This window comes from Scleropages formosus, chromosome 20, assembly GCF_900964775.1.
Source record: "Scleropages formosus chromosome 20, fSclFor1.1, whole genome shotgun sequence".
In the NCBI taxonomy this organism is placed as follows: domain Eukaryota; kingdom Metazoa; phylum Chordata; class Actinopteri; order Osteoglossiformes; family Osteoglossidae; genus Scleropages; species Scleropages formosus.
The window spans coordinates 19,548,186-19,570,675 of record NC_041825.1 but is presented as its reverse complement, the minus strand read 5'-3'; the positions used below and the strand labels follow the sequence as shown (position 1 = coordinate 19,570,675).

Below are 22,490 nucleotides of genomic sequence, written 5' to 3'. Positions count from 1 at the left end.
CCGGGTTGCTCATTTTTCCCTTTGCTCTTTTTTCGGATTTAACCCCCCACATCCATCCACAGAAACACTCCCTCCATCACGGACAACCTGGCCTCTATCAATGCCTGTTTGCTCTTTAAGCCCATGACTTCTGCACTCGGCATAGGAGAAGATACTTGAACATCATCAAAAAGTGTTCTGTCTTCCAAGGATTCAATGTCTGGCGGCTTTTTGTGGAATAAATACCTTTGAACATCTTTGTGTTTTCATCTCTCTGCATTTACAATGTGTCATAAATTGTTCTCTGTGCTTAATCAACACCTATGATGTTCTTCTCAACTCATGTTTCTGGTCAAAAAATCTATTTATCACTGAAAGAAAATGTATACCAAGTATGTGTAAACATTACTCTAATGTTGTCCATAAAATGTATAAATCTCTTACTGATGGTGAAACACCTTTCCTGCAGCCAAGATATGGGTATCATAGTATATATGGCATCAGGAAACATCTTCAGGTTTTCACTTTCAGCAGGTTTTTTCCACCAACGCTTCAGGTTAACTTACAGAAGAAAATAAAAACAAAAAGAATCAGTTTATGATTTAAAAATGTTTCATAATCTTTATTACATCGTAGACAATTTAAGACATTTTTTGACCTTCTGAACACATGTAACCTTTCGAAAAAAATATGTTTTAGTTAGAAGCTTCACCAAAATCAAGCAGAAGTGCTTCCAGAGAAATATTCATTGGAAAGGAAGGACTCAAGCTCATTCTTTACTGAGTGCTTCTTGTAGGCAGTAGGTGTGCAATGTTCCTCAGAGGAAGACTGTCCTGTTGGCACCCCTATTCACCTGTCTCTCCACCTGGTGCTCATTTTCCTATGCTTTGGAAATTGCGAGCTCTGCGCTTCACTCCGCATCACGGTTCACAGGGTATCGCTCACCATGCATGGTTGCAGTGGGAAGCAGCTGGCTGATCTCTGACAAAGGGTGTGGGGGTGTTAAGTAGACCAAACGATAAACATTTTAATTCCAATAACTAATAAAATTCCTCTTTCTGTTACACTGTTGCTAAGCTCATATTTGCGTGAAACTGTTGTATTTAAAATAAGAGCCCTCTGCACTGTTCATGTGTTTAATCAGCCTTCGAAAAAAAATCCGGAGCCAAAGAACAGCGGGGCAGCTCCTCCAGAGTGCTTCGAGGATGCGCCTGCCTCCACATGTTGAATCGAACAAACACAATAGCTCTACCGTCAACCCTCCCCTAAACAAGAACCAAATGTTTGTCCTCTTTGGAGCTCCGCCTTCCCTTCCATGGGAAACGTGTAAATACGAAGATCCAGAAACACATGTAGCTAGTAAAAAGCTGCAAATGTTCTTTACCCATCCACACCCCTCCCCTAGCCTCCATTGGCCCATAACCCTTCACTTCTTCACCAAAGAGGCCTACAGGGGCAAAACAAGGGGGCATAAACACGGCACAAAAGAAAATGTTGACCTGGGAAATCACAGTATTGGGCAACAAACTTAATTGCATCTGTGTGAAAACAATAGGGGAAAGCTGGCGACGCGGAGGCAGGACCGAGCACAGGCTACAATTCCACAAGGGTTCCTTCACAACGGCTGACTGTGTGGCACCATGGGGGTACTGCAGGACCCAGCAGTGCGTAGGACGGGTAAGACAAACATAGAAACAATGGCCTTCAGTCTGTAGGGGATGACTTCTGCGTGCCTGTGGTGGGCTCTCCTGCACTGAAATCTCCACCAAGGTCGACCTCCATGTCCCTGTATACCCCATGTCATGTCACGGGGCTAGCAGTCTGCAGCCTCAGCCCCAGCCCCAGCCCCAGCCCCAGCCCCCCCCACCATCGTTTGTCCCAAGGGAGGCCGTGCCATGGTCATGTGACTTATCTCAAGCCCTCATTGTCTAGAGGGGCACTTATCTTCTTGGGTGTTAAGTGGAAATGTTTGCAGCTGGACTGTGCAGGGCTCAATCTCTCACAGGTGTTAGATGCTTAGTATAAACACTGTTTTTTTGCTTATTCTCTCATCGCAAGAGGTCTGCAAGGGGAATTCATCAAATGTAGAAGCTCGGAGAACTCAGGGAACCCAGAGTCCAGGTGGTCTGTGTGGGCCTACTCAGGAGTGGATGAGTTGGAGAGTCATTCATCTTTGTCACTGAGACAGATGTTTTAGGTGCACTTCTTTTAAATTTTGATCAGTTCTTATCGCGAGATATTAGCAGCAATTCGGTGTTTTAAAGAAAATTCAAAAAATACAACCAGTTTGCATTTAGGGTAAGACAATGGAGCAATCCTTTCAGGCCCTAAACTAATCAGTTGCAGGACTGTACGACTTCCCAGTAAATGGGCGGTTAATTTGGAGACAGTGTTAAGTCGCTTCCACATCCCCCCACCAGCTAATGTGAAAGTTATTGTCACTGTGGATTGCGTGAAAGATACAAATATCTGAATCAGCCATGTTCCATCCCAGACAAGAGCTATTAATGAAAAATGTTGATTCCAAATCCCATAATTTAGACTTGGACATACACATTTACCAAAACAGCCACATTAGAGACAGGACAGCAGAGTGAAGTTGGACAAGCATGAATGTCATATCATATCTGTGGATGAAGAGAATAAGTTCTTACCAGAAGATTCAGCCCTTTCATGTGAAGGGGAAGGAAAAGTCCCCAGCTTCAGAAGGGAAGCTCAAGAAAGTCAAGTCATGTGACTGGTCATGTGGCATCGGCTCCCTTTAATCTTGCAGCACCTGGAAACGCTCCAAACCAGGAGTGGCTAGACTGCAGCCCTAGAGCCTTGTGTGGAATCGACTTTGTGGAACGCAGGAATGCAGGATGCTATATCAGCCTTTTTCGGGAGAGCTCTTGTGGTGGTGCTTGTCAAAATGTGGGCCCCCGCACTCTCCCGAGTCACAGCGGGAGGCCGAGGCTTGCCACCCCACCCCTCTGCCCTACTCGATGCTGAAGGTGAGTCCGGTCATGGCTTGACACGATAACCTCATTAACCCCATTGCTGATTCTCATTCCTGCTGTTCACGTCTCACATCTAGAAGGTGAGCTGTGACGTGCAGATGTGAATGAAAAATCTGGGAGATTGTCATAACCAGTGGTTAGTGGTGGCCATTCTCCTCTTACTTTAGCCATTGAAACAGCAGCATCTTTAACAGGGCGAATACAGATTATAGAGCATGTGCAAGAATACACTACAACAGAGCCTTTCGTTTTGATCTTGTCCATTGATTCCATCAGCAAATCCTCACTCGATGTTATATTTTCTGCATAACTCAGCTTTTGAAAAGAGGGTTGCCTGGTGTTCTCTGTGAATAAAGAGTAGCACAAAGCACAGCTTATGAAAGAACCTAAAGGACAAAAATCTATACAAACAGCACTGCATAAGGACAGTTTAGGTAAACCTTAAACCGATCGATTTGGAGAGAGCACGACTTCTTACCTTCCAGGAGTTTTTAAATGGGCCTGTGGCAAACATGCATTTGGTGACCTTTCGTTATAAATGTTTTAAAATTATATTTTCTGAACAATGTTATGACCTTTTCTGATATCGAAAGACCTGTAAAAAAAGATCTGGTGACAAACAGTGGAGGGGTGGTGTTTGATGGCACATGTAAGGTAAGTAAATTGTTAGAACTGGTCAAATTCCTCTTCATGTATCTGTCACCTGGGGCAAAACAATGAAAGGACACCAAGCAGAGAGCACTGAGAGTGAGAGAGTGCACTTTTGGATGGGTTAGAAAACAGGGCTTTGTCTTATAAACACTCAGCAAGGGTGGGAAGACAAAAACCAGTATAACTGTGCAGTGCACACACTATCTGTGTATCTGCAGAGGTTTCCTGAAGCCTCCATCCTATGGTGTTTACTGCATGAAACACTGGGTATGCATACATATATGCCTTGTCTCTCATAAATAGAAACGGAACTCGAGAAATTGTCCGAAATGTTAGTGCTGGTTTGGTGAAAAGAGTCGTTTGCTAAATGATCACATGTGAGAACAGCAACTGTGGTGATGGTTTCAGGAGGGAGGGTACAGAGGGCACACAGGATGGAAAAGGGACTTATAAATATTCTTAAAATTCAAGTCTTATCAGAACCATGATGTGGATGTAATGAGTGTTTACTCTAAATGAAACATGAGGGTGATGATGCTTTGGACAGATTTAAAGTTTACAGTGTCTCTAGGAACCGAAAAAGGAGGAGCAGCTCAGTTCAAATTTGGGTGCTGCTTCATCAAAATACAAGTTTTACAGAATATCTTCCTGCCTTGTGGAGGGAGTGTGCCTCGGGCTTGGCCGGGTTCTACTCTCTTACGGGTTTGGGGTTCGATCCCCGCTTGGGGTGCCTTGCGATGGACTGGTGTCCCGTCCTGGGTGTATCCTCACCCCCAGCCTTGCACCCTGTGTTGCTGGGTTAGGCTCTGGTTCGCCACGATTTCAGGCTGTGTGTGTTCCTGACTTTGAGAACAAGTCAAAGTCCTGTCTAAGCCAAACACTACTGGATGCAAGTTTATAGACACTTCTTGTGCGCTTGGTGAACACCAGTGATATGAGTCCTCACAGCTGCACACTGCACAAACTGTACAGTCCTTCTCAGCTGATGTGAATTGGGTGATTTCAACTTTTCACTCAGGATGAGGAGTTTGTGTCTCTGCTGTCAATCAGTTAGAACCTTCTCCATAGCATGTCCGTGCTATACTTTTCTTAAAATTAAAAACACCGTATAGTATTTAGATGTTCCTTTGTATACATTCTTTATATTGTTCCTCTGTCCCACAAAAGAGGTAACTGCCAGAACAGCGGTCCTGTTCACTCCACTTGTATCCTGAAAGCTGCAGGTTTAAGCCGCTATTGATGTCTTCAACAAGGCACTTAATCAGAAACGTTCCTGAAAGTACCAGCTTCTAAAAATGTGCACAAGTGGAGTGAACAGGACTACAATAGTGCCGTAGCCCAGTAGGTAGAACTCTTGTTTCGCAGCTCCTGAGCGGTGGATTCCATCCTCACTCAGTGTGGAGTTTCCATGTTCTCCCCGTGTTCATGTGGGTTTCTTCCCACAGTACAAAGGCATATGTTTCAAGTGCATTTTGACTATAAACTGAATGAAGACTTTTGGTTCTGGCTCTGATGTGGTTTAATGACCTCCTTCTCTCACTCAAAACTGCTGGATCTCACTCAACATTCAAGAAGGGTCTCAAAACTCACTTACTTCAGCCTCACATCTCCCCTGATCTCCTATGTGCTCCAAAACCACGTACTGTGTTTTCTGTTTAAGAAGTAAAAAAACATACATACAGCTACTCGTGTAATCTATACTAGTTTATACAGCGCTATGTGACAACTTGACTTTATTCAAGAATCACGTGTCTGCATCCAAATTTCTCCTTCTGTCGATGTAATGCACTTTTTGTACTGGTCTTGGAGATGTATGTATCTATTACTGGAAGCACATTACAGCTACTCATTTCGCAGACACTTTTCTCCAAAGCAAAAGTTAATAACAACTGCGCACCTATTTATACAGATGGGTAATTTTACGAGAGCAATTTAGGGTAAGTACCTTGCTCAAGGGTACTACAGCTGGGATCTGAGCACGCAACTTTTGGATCCAAAGCTAGTAGGTCTAAGCACTATGTAACCAGCTGCCCCTGAGATGACACTGGACGAAGGTGTCAGCTAAACACCACTCTGTGATCGTTGGTGAAAAGCAGCTACTAAACAAACAAAATGTAAATGCAACTTGGGATACAAACATGAGGTTAGTGATGGCAATGAAGAGCATCCTTCCCCCTTTTCTTGTACCCATGGAAGCGGCACTGCTCTGTGGTGCGGCTGAGGAGCTACCGCACCCCTTGGGTGACACGACACAACGCTGAGCTTCTCCAATGTGCCGCCAAAGCCGCACGTTGCAGGCAAAACGGAGGAAGCAAAGTCTCTCGGCAAGTCCACGGTGGATTAAAGCGGGTTTGGAAGACTTTCAGAACTATTTTTCCTATAAAACCTACGGTTTGACAGAGTCACACGCAAACTCTAAGCTCCCACTGCAAAGAAAATGAAACTTAAAACTAAATTGAGGCTCAAACCGGAGGCACGATTGCAAGTGAAGACATGACAAGCTCCAGAGTGGTCTCTGCAAGCAAAAGTCCTGATTACTGCCCTTTTAACTTTCTCTCCACTTACTCATACAAATAACTTCAGAGGAACATCTCCATAAATTAACAAAAGAGGAAAACTATTGATTAATGACCAATTCTGCTTCCGCACCCCAGCGACAGAGGATCTAGAATTGCTTTTATTTGTTTCTACATAGTTAATTGTATTGCAACATCTTCATGTCATGCCTGTTTAATTTACATTTATTCATCTACCAGATGCTTTTCTCCAAAGTGACGTACATCTCATAGAAAACACACTGTGTGCATTACATTAGGAGAAAGAGACATAGTTGCAGACGTGTGACGCTTAAGTGCAGTGACTTTCTTTCCACCACATGCACCGATGTTCATCACACGAATAGCTGCATAAAACTTTATCAGAATATCGACGATTCCTGATCACTTTCCTACTAATTCTTTTATTTGGGATACACAAACATTTACGTTACATTAAAGGAGTAGCTGAACAAAGGGTTGATCCAGGCATGATCTTAAAGTTATGGCGCATGAACATTTACACCTTACATGAGCTTAAGGGATCATGGGCGAAGTGAGTCTGGAAGTTGTGAGTTTTCAGACCCTTTGCAAATGTTTAATACATTTCCAAAACACTGGGGCATCTTCAGCGGTGGGGGCCACAGTGCACAGTGCACTGCTTTCATCATTTATTTGCTCCTTTGTAAGAAATCACTTAAAATAATTCCATTGCCTATCATTACCTCTCGCTTTTCCAAAAGTGTAAAACTGAAAATCACAGACTCAGGAACACCACCCTTCAGAAGAAAAATTATTTGTCTGTTTCATTAGCTACAGCTATTAAAAGGAACCAATCCGTGATTTTTTTTTTTAAACACTGAACTAAAAAAGTAGAGATGTGCAGCTGGGCTGGGGGGTGTGGAAAGGAGACAAAAAAAATACATCAAAAACTGTGCCGTAATTCAACATGACACAGATCCGGCTGGAGATTTAAACATCCACATAGTGTTTATCGTCAGCTTAGCCTCTTGATGATACCTTTTTCGTAAACACACAGCGAGAAGGACCAGAGGACATAATCGCACTCCTAATTAGTCAGGTTTACAGTAGAACCTGTAGACGCCGTGCATTTTTCACTAATTACGTTGTCCTAAGCGCCTTTCTCCTTTTGTGAAAGTGAGAGTTTGATCCAGGAACCTCCTAGGATGGGGCCGGAGCAAACGTCCTTTTTTTTTTGCGTCCGGGTTCCGTCTGTGCGGACGTCCCTAGTGGCAACTGTTTCTTCGTAAACAAAAGTTCAAACGATGAGAGGCGCGCAGCCAGCGCTCGGTCCTGTGTTAAACTCTAAACTTTACATATAAACTGTAAGATCTCTTTGAACTAATTCTCATTCGACCCCCCCATCCACGGCTGCCCCCCCACTCCCTCCTAACCCCCCTCTCTGGCAGAGGATTCCAGTGTTTATGCATTTGCTGAGATTGCTGGCGGGATTCTAAGAGAGGGTTTAATTTTTTTCTTTCTTTCTTTCTTTTTTCATGCAATCTCTTGCCTTCAGAAACCATTAATGCCCATTCAACATCAACATCAAGGCATAGCTTTGATGTGTATTCTGGCAACGGCCCTCCTCTTTTGCCTCCCTTTCTCTTCTCGCTCTCCCTGCCTTCCCTCCATCCCCCCTCCTGCTTCCTTTGCTCTCTGGGCACTGTGCAATCAAATAATTAGGGCCATTGTCGAGAAATGATTTTTACCTGGCAATTAAATACATTACGGGGGAACCTGGGTATGAAAGGGCACTTTAAATCCCCCAGCAGCAGCCCTACAAAGGCAGCCGGCACAATGGCCTGCGCCTAGCCTGTGAGCTAAAGCAGCCCGGGAAAAGGACGTGCACCAGCTTTCAGAGTCTCGCAGGCGTGTTTACAAGGGCCGGGGCCATGCTAAACGCCAATTACTACAACACACAGAGCCATGAATGGAACGGTTAGCCTTCCGTTTAGAGAAGGAGCCATGCAAGAGCCATCAAAGAAATCAATATTACGCTATGGTTCCCACTTGATTCTTCTCCTCAAGGAGGGTTTTGTTTTCTTTTAAAAAAAGACCTTGACTATATGGGGCTATTTTATACTGTTGTGTACGATGCCATCACCCCCTGGTTGCCTTGCATGGTGAGATACCATTGTTGGACAATCAACGTATCACTGATCTAGTGAAGAGATGAAGAGGGACTGTGGGGGTGGAAGCAAGGCCTATGTCCATATTGCGGAGGCAAATGACCGAAGAAGATTATATATAAACACATTTACAGAATAATATATACACGCTCATTGGTTCATGTCACCCATGCCGCCGAGCCAACGCGGAACACGCAGACTGAGGCATAAAAGGCAGTGTCAGTCCAAGAGCTGACGCGGAATCTTGTTCAGCCTTGTTGCGTGCGACCTCCTGACTAGCGCTCTACTCCTCCCTGATCTCTGAGTCCTTTCCCTGTCCCATAACCCTGATCCTTTGTCCTTGTACCTCCTTACGATCCACGACCTCTTGCCTGTTTACCGACCTTGCCTTTTGGATCGTCCTTATTACAACGTTTGCGCCTCGAAGACCCATTGCCTGTTCTGTGACCACGTCTCTCGAATTTCCCTGAAAAACCACGAATTCCACTCCGGACTTGGGTCGGCCACTTCCTTCCGGAACCAGCCATGACAGCTGACACTTCTCTCCAAAGCAGCTTCCAATGTAATGTTTGTTTTCTAAGCAACTTCCAAAGACTTACCTATTTAAACAGCTGGGTATATTTTAGTGGAGCAATTCAGGGTAAGTGCGATGATTAAGGGACTACAGCGCGACTGGAGGTTCCTACCAGGGCTCTACAAGGACAAGGATACAACTCTAACAACTAAGTCACCTACTACCCCCAACAAGCAGATAAAGGAGAACTTAGCTTTTATTCCAGTAGAAACTCCCTTGAAAAGATGAAGCTGCTACAAAAACATTAGCAGATGATGGGGGAACAGGAGTGATGGGCACACGATCAAGAGCCAGCTTTCTTTTAGCAGAGCCCGTGTTCAGTCACTGCTTCTCGTCTCAGGCCGACACAACGTAAGCAATTACTCAAGTTCAGCGGAGACCTGCAGCTGAAGTCGACGGCGGGCGCCCATTATGCCAACCAACTTCCGCGCTCGCTCTTGAACGCAGCAGGGCTCTGGTGACTAAATTAATGCTGCATTTATTAATTTTCAGCGAAAGGCAAATTAAAGCCAGATAATTGAAACAAATATGCCTGAGATTTCTCATCGGGGTCTGGGGGTGCTTCATTACTTGCTGGGTATTGTCTGAGGAAGGCAAGTTTCCAGCGTGTTCTAATCCACCAATTAGCCGAATGAAGCAGGCGCGAGCCCCAGAGGCCCAGTTTCCACCCTAATTCCTCTTAACTGAGGCATGCGGGCAGCGGTACATCTGTGTATGGAAGTCATTGGAGAACCACAGAGCAAAACAGCACCGTCTGACACAAGACCAGCTCCCGATAAACTCATATTCCAATCGCCAAGAAGACAACACACAAGCATCAGGGTTTTGAATTTCTCCATGGTGGTCATCAAACTATTCCCACCCAGTGTGGAGAATAACGGAAATGGTGAGATGAAGGCAAATACTTTGGAATATTTTATAATCCTTGAATTTGATGAGCAGGAAGTGAACATGATACAGGGAGACTGAACGGTTTGTTTCAATTTTCCCCTAAACGCAGTTCACACATTGATGTCTTTCCTGTGCACCAAGATGTTGTCCTTATAAGAGATCACGTCACATGCCCTAATCCAACATCCTGCATTTTCACTGAAGCAATACTGTTCAAAAAGCATCGCAAATGTTTAATAAGCAGAGAAAAATGGCACTTTTTGTTATATGGTTGCTTGCACCTCTGCAGGGAAGGATGACAATCCCAAGGAACGCAAGAGAATGGGAATTTGAAAGGAAGAAGCAAGTAGTCTGAAAATCTAGAAACAAAGAACCAAAGGAGAAGTGAACCGAAGAACTCGAGTGCGAGTGGCAAGGAAGTTTCAGCTGCTGCCAAAAGCACATTTTTGTAGACTGAACCCCATTGTTTGAAGATCATGCGAACCATGTGAAAGATGGCCAAGGCAGTCTTAGTGGTTGAAAAACAACCAGAGCAGCTGTACTTAAAGACAGGCTGGAAAAGTCTATGATGAAAAATTAACTGAGGTACGCACTGCACTAATGACTTCCTCTGCTCCTTCTCCAGGACAGGTATGAGGATGTGTGTGCCACGCCTGTGCGCAAAGGGGGTGGTTTCAGAGCAGGGTAGCAGAGACAGCGGCTTTTAGAAAACAGCTGCTTTTAAAAGGAGGAAAACAAGACAGATGCAGAGCATTGCACAACCTCAAGAGCGGCGATACGCATAACCACTGGAGGTAAACATCCAGACAGCAGCAGGGCAGCCAAGATGAGCCAATCCTTTTCCCCAGTAAACTGAGGTAGGTGTCCATGCCCTTGTTGCAGCATGACGACCTTGTGGTTTTCTGGCAGATCAATCATCTTAGTGGATCTCGAGATCGAGGTTTTAAACGAACGGATTGCAATTCATTTGAGTCCAACTTTCACACTGTGTCACAGTGATCTCTCAAAGGCAGTGGAGAACACCACTATCACCCCACTATTACACCAGATAGTGCCCTCACCCCACAGTGCACTTCTCGGCCCCACCAGTCATGCCACACCAGGTGCTCACCACAGAGATGCACAGAAACAAAGATTTCATTTGAAAAATATAAAATTTTAATAAAGGCTACATCTCTCAATAATTACAATAATTATAGTACCAAGTAATCTTTAAATGAAACTCTTAATATAATGCATAATTTACAGTTTAGATAGAAGAAAAAAATGCCATGGCAAAAGAAACACATGATTACAGGATATTAAAAGCATAAAAAATATCTTTTCAACATAAACCCTTGTGAAAACCGAGGGAATATTAAACCCTGAGTCAGGGCAACACATGGAATTGGATCCATGTAGGCACAGGTTCTGTACTAATAAACACTAGCAGTAGTGTATTCTCTATGGTTTATAATGCATAATTACAGTATGTACAGGTGCTCTGTGTTTATATAGTGTAGTACAGCATACATACAGTTAATTCATTCATTCATTCATCCATCCATCCATCTGCAGAGTGACTTCTTAAAAAGGTTGCATGTTTAAATGTGTGATGAGATTGCGGAAAAAACACTCATACTGTAAAATGAGACGTAACTTGTTCAGGAGGAGAAAATGTTGGGTTTCTATACATTTTGGTGAGCTTGCAGCATGTTAATGTTCTCCCCTCACTTTTCATCATCTTCTCTAGTCAGTTCTGCCTGTCCTATGAAATGCCTCGTCCTTAAACAAAGGCACAGAGCACAATCAGAGTATGAGCTTCTACTGTAAATTCCCATCCTCCGATGAACACACAAATCAGCAGCATTGATTAAGACTGGCTGACATCCAGAAGAAGGGGGGGAAGGGAAGGAAAAAAAAAAAAACACACAACTCAAAACCAAAAACCAACATCAGTTTGTGATTCACCTTCAGAGTCTACTTGTGTAGTTAAGATATCCAAACATTTAATAATAACAAAAAAACACCACCCTTGTTCTCTCCCATTCAAAAGCAGCGTGTCCGTCTTCTGGACATGGGGGGGGGGGGGGGGTGACAGTTAAATAAATATTTTTAATATTATAGAGACAAAATCATTGTTTTTGTATGATACATGTATATATACATATGCATGTATGTATATGCACACGTATGGACATGTTTTAAAAAGTATAAGGAAAGCAGTTGCACAACGTTAGGTTTGATGCCAGTCTGTAGCGAATAGCCAGGAAGCCGTGTATGGGCACCCTACAGTCTATCAGCTCAAACAGTCCTCGGCATCTTGAGACAGTGGTTATATTTGCAGCGTTTCCTCCCTCCATATCGTTGTCCTCCTTGTGGAGAAAATGGTCCTCAAGGCCCCCCCACATTGTCCCTAATACAATTCCCTTGTGTTACTAAGGCTGGATGGTTTATAAAGTCACCTATAGGGCATCTCCTTGCCCCGGTTCATCCCCTACTTCATTGGCTCGAGTTCCTTCAATAGCTTCTGGTGCCCGCAGTCCATCGGATATATTAAAAATCTGTTTAGCTTAAAATAACGAAAACATTAACAAAAATAAATAAAAAAAAAAAAAAGGAAACGGGCACCTTTGAAAAGTCCATTTCCACTAAGTAATGCATTAAATTTCTTGTGGAGAGACTTCTGTTCTTTCTGATGGCATCCGCCTACTCCACCCTCTCCACCTTGCCAAGGATCTTGCCCTCATACATAGGGAGAATGGCACAGTCATCCCAGACCTCTTCGAACACTGCTCCGCACTCAAATTCGTCGCTGGCCTTCTTGAAGTAATACCTGAAACACAGAGGAGAGCAAATGATTAGAACAAATCTGCTACATCGCACAAACTCTTCCTATCCCAACTGGGAATGAACGTTATGGTTAAAACAAACAAACAAACAAACAAACAAATAAATAAATAAAAAAATAAATATACAGACAGACCAAACCAGACCAGGGGTGACTCCACCTAAGTCCAAGGCAAACTACTTTCCTGAGAAAAAGGTTTAGTGGCAACCACCTGCTTTGCCAAAGTATGCGAGTATCTTTAAAGCCTTTAAAGCACAGGAAACCTTTCTTGCTTTCTCTCTCTCCACTGTTTTCCATTACATGCTTTTCGCTAAACATACAATGAACATGCCCAAAAAAACGGGACTAACAACAAATTGTTTTATCACCCGTCAGCTGAGCCGCCGCAACACACCGGCGAAGACTGCCATCTCTCCGTCAATTAAACGCTTCTCGAACCTGCAATATCTCCACTCCTGCATCGGTTCTAATGGTGCCTGCTGTCACATGAAGGGTATTTTCTCACAAAAGGTTGAGATTTCAGGTGCCTGCAGGTCTGCCTGTCACCCGGCACACGGCGGCTGTTTTCCTCCCGAACTCCTCGATCACCAGTGGAGAAGAGAGAGGAGGGAAGGGGAGAACTGAGAACGCCCCCCAGCCTCTGACGGTTTGGAAACAGGCCCAGGAGGAGGGCGCGGCCCTGGAAAGGCAGTCATTTATAAGAGCGGGTCTTTCGGAGGTCGTGGGGGTCGCATAACTAGGGCCAGGAAAAATTTGGAGGGTTTGTTTTATGCCCACAACTCCGCCGGCCTGCTAATGATTTTTCTTTCCCTTGGTTTAAAAGGAGAGATCAGCAGGGGAGTTTTAATAATTGGCTTTGTCATGGAAAAAGGCTCATTTTACTGATGCGCAGCATGCAGTGGAATTCATATAGCTTGTGCTTTATGGCCGGAGTTGCGCGTAAACCCACCATTTACATGAAGCACCCACTCTTTCAGCTTTAGGTCACGAAATCAAAGTAATCAAATAAACATCTGGCTCGGATTTCACGTGTTGCGCAGAACACGCCAGTAACATAGGATGCCTTACGTCACGAAACCATTCCTTCCCCCTCGCAACAAAGCAATTCAGAAACAATACTCTGTTCTGCTTGGAGCTAAATAAAACCAAGTAAAATAAAAGCAGTATGACATTTCATTTAATTATAACCTTATTTTTCAGGAAAAAGCAACATCCTCCCCCACAAAAGCTTCAAACAAGAAACTCTGCTTTTACTTGATTGAAAAAAGGGGGAGAAAAAAAAGAAGTCTTTCCATTCGAACATGTTTTATGTGGCAAGCTTTTCTCTGTGCAACATCTGGCACCAATATCATCTGGCACTCCTGGCGGTACTGTTCTTTGTTGAATTTCTGCCATGGTGAAATTAACCAACTCCACACGTTTTCTGCTATTAAAGCCATCAGCTCAAAATCTATTTTTCTTCTCAGGCAACATACGTGATGAAGACAGGACTGTGACCCATATGTTTGAGTGATTTTTTTTTTTTTTCCCCTCCCCAAACATCTCAAGCTGCTCTCAAATCTTGGCTGCAGACTCGGGGGAAAGGCCATTCGATTCTCATGATGTCCCGAGAAGGCAACCATTACCATAAACACTTATGGCTCTTAAAAAGGCATCTTGCTTTTGCTGCTGATGCACAGGACCAGAAGGTGCCTTATTTCCAGCTTTGAACTGAGCCCTCTAGTGTTAAGCTCATAGAATGATCAGTGCAAGATGAGAATGTAAATAAGAGCATTCGCACTCGATAGCGGAAGGACAAAAATCCCATCCGTCTCAAGAAGTTCCGTGAATGCTACGTGCGTTCCAACAAGTTCATATTGGCTCTGTGGAACAGAAAAAACGTGCATGTGATTCCCCCTGATACAATCGGGGAAGAATGCGAGGGCCTACCAATTGCACGAGTCTTTCTGCATGAAATGAAAAGGGCTGTGCTTCAAAGACATGCTTATTAAGTGTGCCTTACGATGGAAATCAATACCAGATGTGGCCAAATCATTCTAGTTACCCCTTCCTTTCAGCACAGTGAAAATAGCCCACAACAGTGGCTCTCTTTGCCTTTCCTACTACACACAAATGCACTTACACCTGATAAATAAATCACTGATAAATATAGTGACAAACAGTTTCATACTGAATTTCATCAAAAGGTTTCGCAAAACTTACCGTTGAGCATTTGCCACAAAAAAGGCGGCATAAAACAGACCTCTTAGTTGAAATTAAGGAAGAGAAACACATTTGAAAAATATATACGTTTCAGGAATGACAGCAGTAGACGCATCTGGAGAACAACTACCTGTAATTGCCCTTCTTGCGGAGTTGCTCCTTGAAGTGCCCCAGTGTTAGACTGTGTGTCTTCATCATCCTTCGGTAGGGGATCTCCTCCCCGCAGAAGAAGTAAGTAACGACCAGCTCTGTGCCCAGTGCATTGTGGGAACCAGGCTGCTTCTTTGGCTCTTTCGTTCTGCATGGACAAAAACCAAGAGTACTGGTGGTGAGCACAACAAAGAACATACCGCACAAAGTTTACAACACATGGAAAGGAAACAAGAGGAAACGAGGAAGACAAAACTAGAACATCTGGAATGCAGGTCAGCGTGGACAGGAGTTAGGTGGTGTGTGTGTGTGTGTGTCTCTCACTGCTGCAAAGAACCACTCCATGATGGCCCATACACCATAGACTACGGGATGGATGATGCTGGGTCCAGTCCAGGATCCACGCACTAAAAGCACAAACTGGTCCCAGCTGCTGAAGGTACGAGTGTGTGTGCATGCTCTGGGGGGCTACAGGGCACCAGGCATCCTGTAGTCTTAGTCCAGCACTCTGCAGAAGGTGGACTGGAGCGGCATGTGTCACGGGGGGGGGGGGGGGGGGGTCGCCAAAGGGCAGGCCCAAAGTAATTTAGTCTTCTTCATTCACTTCCAAGGCTTTGTAACACAACTTCAGAAAGCGCCTGCTAGCCAGAGACAGCTGGCAGACTGAAGGTCAGCCAATTAAAAATAAAAAGGCTGGCAGTCAGGTGGCCGCGGCCGAACTTCAAACACGGCCCCGCTGAAGACCAAGAGGAAGGACGGAGGGATGGGGGGGTTGAGGTTGTAGAGGTTGTTAACTCTGGTAGGAAAGACTTCTGCGTGTGTGTGTGTGTGTGTGTGTGTGTGTGTGTGTGTATGCACTTGCGTATGTTTGCCTGTTTCCCCGATTTTTATATTGAATCTTAAATAATTCAACAAGAGTTCAAAGAAGATAGCACGCTGGACCATAATCTCTCTTTATGGCTTTTCTGGCGCAAAAAAGGAAAGATACAGATGTAGAACAAAGGTAGAAACATACTCCTCTGTTTGAAGCCCAGGACTCGACTGAGGTGTGCTACCACTCTGGAAAGGCATCGAATGGCTCCTGTCTCTTTGAAGGCTTGTTGCTGAATGTCTGACGGAAACACAACAAATTGTACCGGAGATGAGATCCACCACCAGTTCTTGTTGTATGCCACAGCCCTCAGAAATTGAAATGGAACCCGAATGGAAATATGGGGCAGTTTTGTAGTGTGCCGGCAAATGGGTTGACCCCGTTTCGGCGAATTAAACATGAGCATTTTCAAACTCTAGAAGGTAACGCAACCTATTTTCAACCTGACTGTGAGAAGGTTAACTGATGAAACGGTGGATCAGCATAACACCTCTGAAAATGGCTACTGAGATTAAAATGAAGTTTGATGATAACCTCTCCCACATGGTCTGGAAACAGGAATGTTGGCTAGCTACCTCTGCTTAGGAGGCTTGGATACCTCCTCCAAGCGACGGCAGGCCTCCTCCAGCTGAGCCAAAGTGTTTGGAGGTGGCAGTGGCGGCATGGCGGGGTCCTGAACAAAGGGATGGGCAGGATGATGGGCACGGAGGTGAGTCCCACTACCTCCCCAGGTATGTGTCCGCCCTGGCAGCGTTTTTGAGGAAGAATCTGGCGCGTACACCTTCTTGACACCTTGGGCACTGTGGATACATGGTCCTAGTCAGAACCAAGGATATCGATTCCTGCTTACCCTCATGGAGATTCCCCAGTCACTGAGACCATTACTTTTAAATCAGATCAACACAGGAAGTAAGTTGTGTACTTGATGTTAAAACGCCTTAGCAACTGAACAAAACGTCCTCATTGGCATCAACAGGTGACAGCCGTAAGAGACTGACCCGTATGACTTGTGCTTGATCTGCCTCTCGCTCTCCAGAATCCACTGCCAGACGTTCTGTGAACGATCGGTGCCGTCGGAAGGGAGCTGTGGGGCGGCGCTGCTGCCACAAACCCCTCCGACTTCCCCATTCTGCTGGGCTGGACCCTCGCAGACCGTGGCCTTGGACAGTCGCTTGGACAAAGTGCTGGAACGCCTGATGCCCGAAAGAGAACGAAAGAAACATGTTAAGTTTAACACTGATGCTCCTTTCACCATCACCAACAGAAGCTGGTTTGAATGCGAGCAGAACTACACACTCAGAGAAGAAAACCTTAAACATGAAAAAGAACAACACACAAAAAAAAGATCAATACGGTTAAAGAGAATAAGCTAAGGAAAAAGTTGGAAATAAAATCAATTATTAAATGAGAGAACCATACCGATGGCATGGGAATACAACTTTTCTCAGAGAAGAAAAGAAAGTCGCTGGCAGTAAAGAAGGATGACTCCTCACGGAGGAGTGAGGTAGCGGGCAGCGAGGACTCACCCAAGAGCGAACTCCGCCGGGCTGCCGCACTGCTCTCTGCCATGACCACGGCACCGGTGGTAGGATGAGTAGTCTGCACCAGCCGGGCACAGGCCCTGCACGCGCTGGGCCGCCTCTGCCTCAATCTGCTCCTTGCTCTTGGGGCCACTGTGGTGGTGGATGTAGTGGTGATGGATGTGCTTGGTTGCCTGTCTGCTTGGGAAGACCTTGGCCAGGGAGCTGGGGCTGCACGCAGAAGGCCCCTGAGCAGCCGTAGTCCCATGGCGAGATTCTGGTGAGTGGGAACGGGGCGAGTGTCGCGTCACACCTGGGGACTGGCATCCAGGGGTCTTCAGGACCCTGGAGAGGTGCTCGTCCAGGATAGCCTGGGGGTCCTCCTCACAGGATCCGGAAGGCAGCAGGCCCAGGGGGTGCGAGGGGTGGTGGGAGGGGACACTCAGCAACTCGCTCTCATCCCTCTCCTCCTCCTGTATAGGTGAACGTTCCGGGTCAGTCCAGAGAACACCGCCAAACCACAGACTCAAGACAGGAGTCTCATCAGCTGGAAGCCACACATAGGCAGCAATTACTTACTCAAATCACAGGCTCATTAACATTTTTACAACTTTTTCCCCTCATCACTATGTAGCAACCCTTTGCATGTGAAGGATGCTTCCTTGTGCATGTGGTGCACTTAAACTGCGTCAACTATTGCATTTAGCGACAACATAACATGCTTAACACGTGTTCAGTTACGCACTTCCTCGAACACTTGAATTTCAGGTACGCCGATGAGCTACTTTCCCTAGTGAGACGAGCTGCACCGACACGTTGTTCCGCGGCCCCCGTTTCGATACCTTGTCCTGGACTTCCTGGGGAACACACACTTAGAGCGACTGAGAAACCAGCAAAGCTCAAAGACGCCAACGTACGAATGGTCAAGACTACTGCCTGGTGGTGCAAATTCATGTCCGGAGCCTGCAGCGCGCGTGATGTCACTCACATTCCTGTATGAAGGGCTGTGGGGGTTTGGGGGGGGGGGGGGCTCACCTCCTGGATCTGCTGCAGCCGCTCCTCCAACGAGCTCATCGTTTCCTGCTCCCGCTTCAGCTTCTCCAGGCGGGCGATGAGCTCGGCAGCGAAGGCAGCGGGCTCCACGGGTGTCATTTCCTTGGGCAGGCGGCGGGTCCTCTGCGGGGGAGGCAAGGCAGAGTGCCTTGAGAGCGGGGTCGGGGGAGCGAGGTCAGGGGGAGGGTGGCCCGAGAGGCCAGGTCGAAAGGGCGCTGGTCTCCGGCGAGCGGCTCCGAGCTGACCGCACTGCTGCGGCCGGCCAAGCTCACCAACCCCGGCCCCGCACCGACCCTCCCCCCCCTTTCCCTCTCCGCCCTCTCATCTCCCCCCTCCCGTGCCCAGCCGCCGCTGGCATCGCTCGCCGTCGGCATGAGCAGTTGGTCTCACTCCGAGGAGCCCCTGCTTGCTCCTTCTGTAGTACAACCAAGCCATCAGCACCGGCTCTGAAGTCAGATGGCTTCAAAGGCCCCTTGTCAAACATCAAACACACACCAGGGTGGGAGGGACAGAAGCTTTAAATCTGGGAATAAAAGCCAGATATCGACAGGAAAAAAAAGAAAAGGGGTGAAATTAAAAGAAGAAATAAGATGGAGAGATGTGTGCAGCTGAGGGGGGAGTGGAAAAAGAGATAGAGGAGTCAAATGGTTTGAGATCAGAAGAGGAGAGGTAAATTATTTCCCGAAAGCATGCTGGGCACCTCTGAGGTACAGTAGCGACATTATCCTTTTTTTAGGCTATATGTGCATTTTTTTCCCTATTTTGCACTCTTGCTTTTTTTGATTTAGCTTCCACCCCCCCTTCCTCTCATCTCTTTGTAGAGGCGATGAAGACGGAGAAGAAAGGAGCGAGGCTGCTGGCAAGTCTCGCTGCGGCGCGGAGCTCCCGCTGCCTGGAGCTGGTGCATCCTGGGAGATGGAGCCATCTCCAAATCAGGAGGGAGACATTAAAAACAAGGAGAAGAAAGTGCACCGGAGGGAGGAAGAGAAAGGAAACCCACAACTAGCACGCACCCCACCCAGCCAAAAAAAAACAAGTTGTGTGCATAACGGCTCTTTGACAAGGAGAGGGCCACACGGTTTTACAACATTGTCCCACACTACCAGTCCCGATCCGGTGGCCCCCTCGACCCCGTCGTCACAGCGCGGCGCCCCTCCGCCGGCCGAGGGTCGCCCAGAGCGGCCAATTCCCCCCGACCCGGGCTCACGTGCGACGCCGCGGCTCTGCGCTCACATCCAGAGACCGCTGGGGGGGGGGGCGGTTGGTGGGGTTGCGGGTGTGGGGGAGCGGGAGAGCGGGAGGAGGACGGGGGCGTCGCGAAGAAAGGGGGTCGCGCTGCTGGAAGTTGTCACTTCTACACAGGCTGGCTCTATTCATCCGCTGATCAAAGCAGCATCTAGAAGAGCTGGTTGATTTGGGAGCCCCAGCCCTGAACAGTCTCATTTACAAGAGCCAGCGTCTCCATTCCCCACATTTAGCTCATCGTCATTACTTACTATTTTAGAATTAGTGTTGCCGCCATTACCCCCGTAGCCGCTATTGAGGAGGAAAGCACCAAAAACAAACTTTAACTTATGTTTTTGACAGCCTTAGGGAACTTATAGGGCATGGGGGGAGGGAGGGGGGGGGGGGCGTTCTAAAAAGGAACAGGGAAAAAAAAAAAAAAAAAAAAAAAAAAAACGGAATGCTAATTCTGTCTTTCATTTATTGACTTTTATATGAAAATGAGACTGTTGCGGAGAGAAGGAATATAAAGAACCGGCATCCTGTCAAAACATGCATTCGGAATTGGAAAAACAAAACAACACAACACAAAACAGAAACCCAGAGGAGAAAAAATGCCCACTTCAAATAAAGTTCTGTGAACGTGTAGGAACAGAAGCGGGAGGAGTGGGGCGGAGGTGGGGGGGGACACTTACAGGGAAGTGAGGTAGTGGGACCTGGCCGTTGACTCGCACGCTGCGCTGCATCTCCCGCTGTAGCTGCTTCTTGGAGCCCAGCTTGTACGGTGGGATCCCATCTCTGCCGGAGGACAGGGGGAAGGCGGGGGTTAAAATCTGCAGCGGCGCACACCTTGAGCGCGGCAGCCAGGCGAGACGCGCTCCGTCTCTCAGGACCGTCACCAAGCGCCACGTCGGCCGCCGGAGGGAAGCGGTGGGCCGATGGCACTGCCGTTCCGAACGTCAGCCCCTCCGCCAGCCGGGCCAGCTTAGTACGCTACGTCTTAAGTAAGGAATCCCGGAAAGGAAGGCTCCAACAGGTAGACACGGCCGCGTCTTTAAAGAGCCGACGGCGCTCGGAGAAAAGATGCTTCAGGTGTAAGAGGTTAAGGCAGCTACGCTTAAAAGGACATTAAAAATGACCTCCATTCAACAGCTCACAGAACTCCTGAGCAGCCCTTCCAGGATCATTAGGGAGGTCTGAGCTGTAACAAGGGTTAGCGCCACCCCCTTACCTCCTCCAAGATGAGCGAGGGATAGGGACCCCCAGGTACCGAGGCTACACTAGCAATATAAGGCCTTTCACCACAAGGGCTAACATGCAGCCCTCAGGGCAACGGTAAACGCTAAAGTAAACCGCCAAACACCAAAACAACTTCCACCAGGGGGAGGAGGAGGCTGGGAAATTACCCAACACCTCCGCATCTTCTCAACCATCTCTCAGTCAAGAGCCTTCAACGAATGTCCGCAGAGTACGAGCACGGCTGTTGACTTCTGACACAAGACCAGGATTAAATAATGAAGAAACCTACTTTTCCCAAGAGTTACACCAGCTTGAGAAATGTTTCGATTCGCACCGCAAATGAAAAGCGTTTCGGCGGAAGCGGGTGGACGCAGGTCCCGGAGGAGTTCGATCGCAAGCACGTTACCGGGAGCCGGCGGTGCCGGGAACCGCCGCGGTAGCCCCGACTCTTCACCTTTCCGTTTCTCCTCATTTACGCCCGCCGCACGCACAAATACGCACGTGCGTTTTGTTTAATATCGAATCGCGCTTAGTATAATTGTCGTCATCGCCATCAATCGATGCCGCACTCCTATAAGCTGCCGTTTAAGCTGGGCCAATTATCTTAGCCCCTTTTTAACTTAGAAGTGTGTGACCTAGCCCAAATGCAGCTTTTCGCTGGTGCTTTGAAATCCCGCACTCGTGCGCATATGCGCTCCCTGCCATCTTCATTTGGCAACGGCTGTGCAGCGCGCCTCTGATCTCGGCAACATCAAAAGGCTGGTTTGTAAGATAAGGTAATGTTTGAAGTTGGCACAGCAGCATTCCCTTGCGCCCAAGTAAATCCATAAATAAGATATAAGCAAAAAATCCTCTCCCCTCCTTCCCCCCCTCCCTTTATCTAGAAATGAGATTCAAATTTGTGCTGTGCCTTTTAACCATAATAAAAAGACATACTAATCAAATTGTTCCCCTAACAAAGAGGAAGCTTTTCCCCCCTCTTGCTCGGCAATGTGAAAATAAGGACGGCACGCCAGCAAAGGGAACCTTGCTCAGGTCTAAAGCGAGCGCAAGTGCGATGCTTCGCCGCAGCATCTCTACTGGGGAAAGGAGCGCGTTTCTAATGCGGGACCGCTCGCACTAGTACAAGTCGACCGGCTTCGGATGCACAGCCGTACGGTTTCCTCTCCCAGCGAAAGGCTTGGACCGGGAGACAAGATTTCCACGAACTCGATAAAAGTCAAAAGAAGCTCACCAGATCTTGTGCGTGTGTTAAGAAGACCAAGGCCGACAGAGGACGCATTGACTAACAACTCAAAGTATCTACCCCTCCAACGCCACCTTCCAAACTGTCTTGCCCCCCAGTCTCAGGTCCCCACCCCTGGCGGAATATTAATCCCCCCCAGCAGTTTAATCAAGCAAGGCACCCCCCCACGAGCTCTGCTCCGTCTGCAATGGCTACCCTTTTCATGGGCCTGCTTTACGGGGATCTCCTATTCACTTGTGCAAGTAATTTTCAAAGCAGCCAGCCACCCTCTTATCCCCCTAAGCTCCCCTAGCCTAACAATAGGCTGAAAGCGATTCAGTTAAGCCTTTCATCCTCCATGCACTTTAGTTCTCACTCCCTGCACTCGGCTATATGCT

At 46.9% G+C, this 22,490-nt stretch overlaps 1 protein-coding gene across 8 annotated transcripts in view; it reads right to left on the bottom strand.

Moving 5' to 3' along the window:
- Window positions 1-11,897: 11,897 nt before the first annotated feature.
- axin2 (axin 2 (conductin, axil)) overlaps window positions 11,898-22,490 on the bottom strand; it is an 88,426-nt gene continuing 77,833 nt past the window's right edge. For all 8 annotated transcript variants that reach the window (XM_029246695.1, XM_029246697.1, XM_029246698.1 and 5 more), the window contains 8 exons: window positions 20,324-20,426; window positions 18,387-18,527; window positions 17,358-17,824; window positions 16,830-17,024; window positions 16,407-16,631; window positions 15,976-16,071; window positions 14,941-15,108; window positions 11,898-12,593 (listed from right to left, as the gene is read on the bottom strand). In XM_029246695.1, the coding sequence (XP_029102528.1) occupies window positions 12,467-12,593; window positions 14,941-15,108; window positions 15,976-16,071; window positions 16,407-16,631; window positions 16,830-17,024; window positions 17,358-17,824; window positions 18,387-18,527; window positions 20,324-20,426 (1,522 nt within the window). In that variant the 3' untranslated portion in view covers window positions 11,898-12,466. The remainder of the gene's footprint in view (window positions 12,594-14,940; window positions 15,109-15,975; window positions 16,072-16,406; window positions 16,632-16,829; window positions 17,025-17,357; window positions 17,825-18,386; window positions 18,528-20,323; window positions 20,427-22,490) is intronic.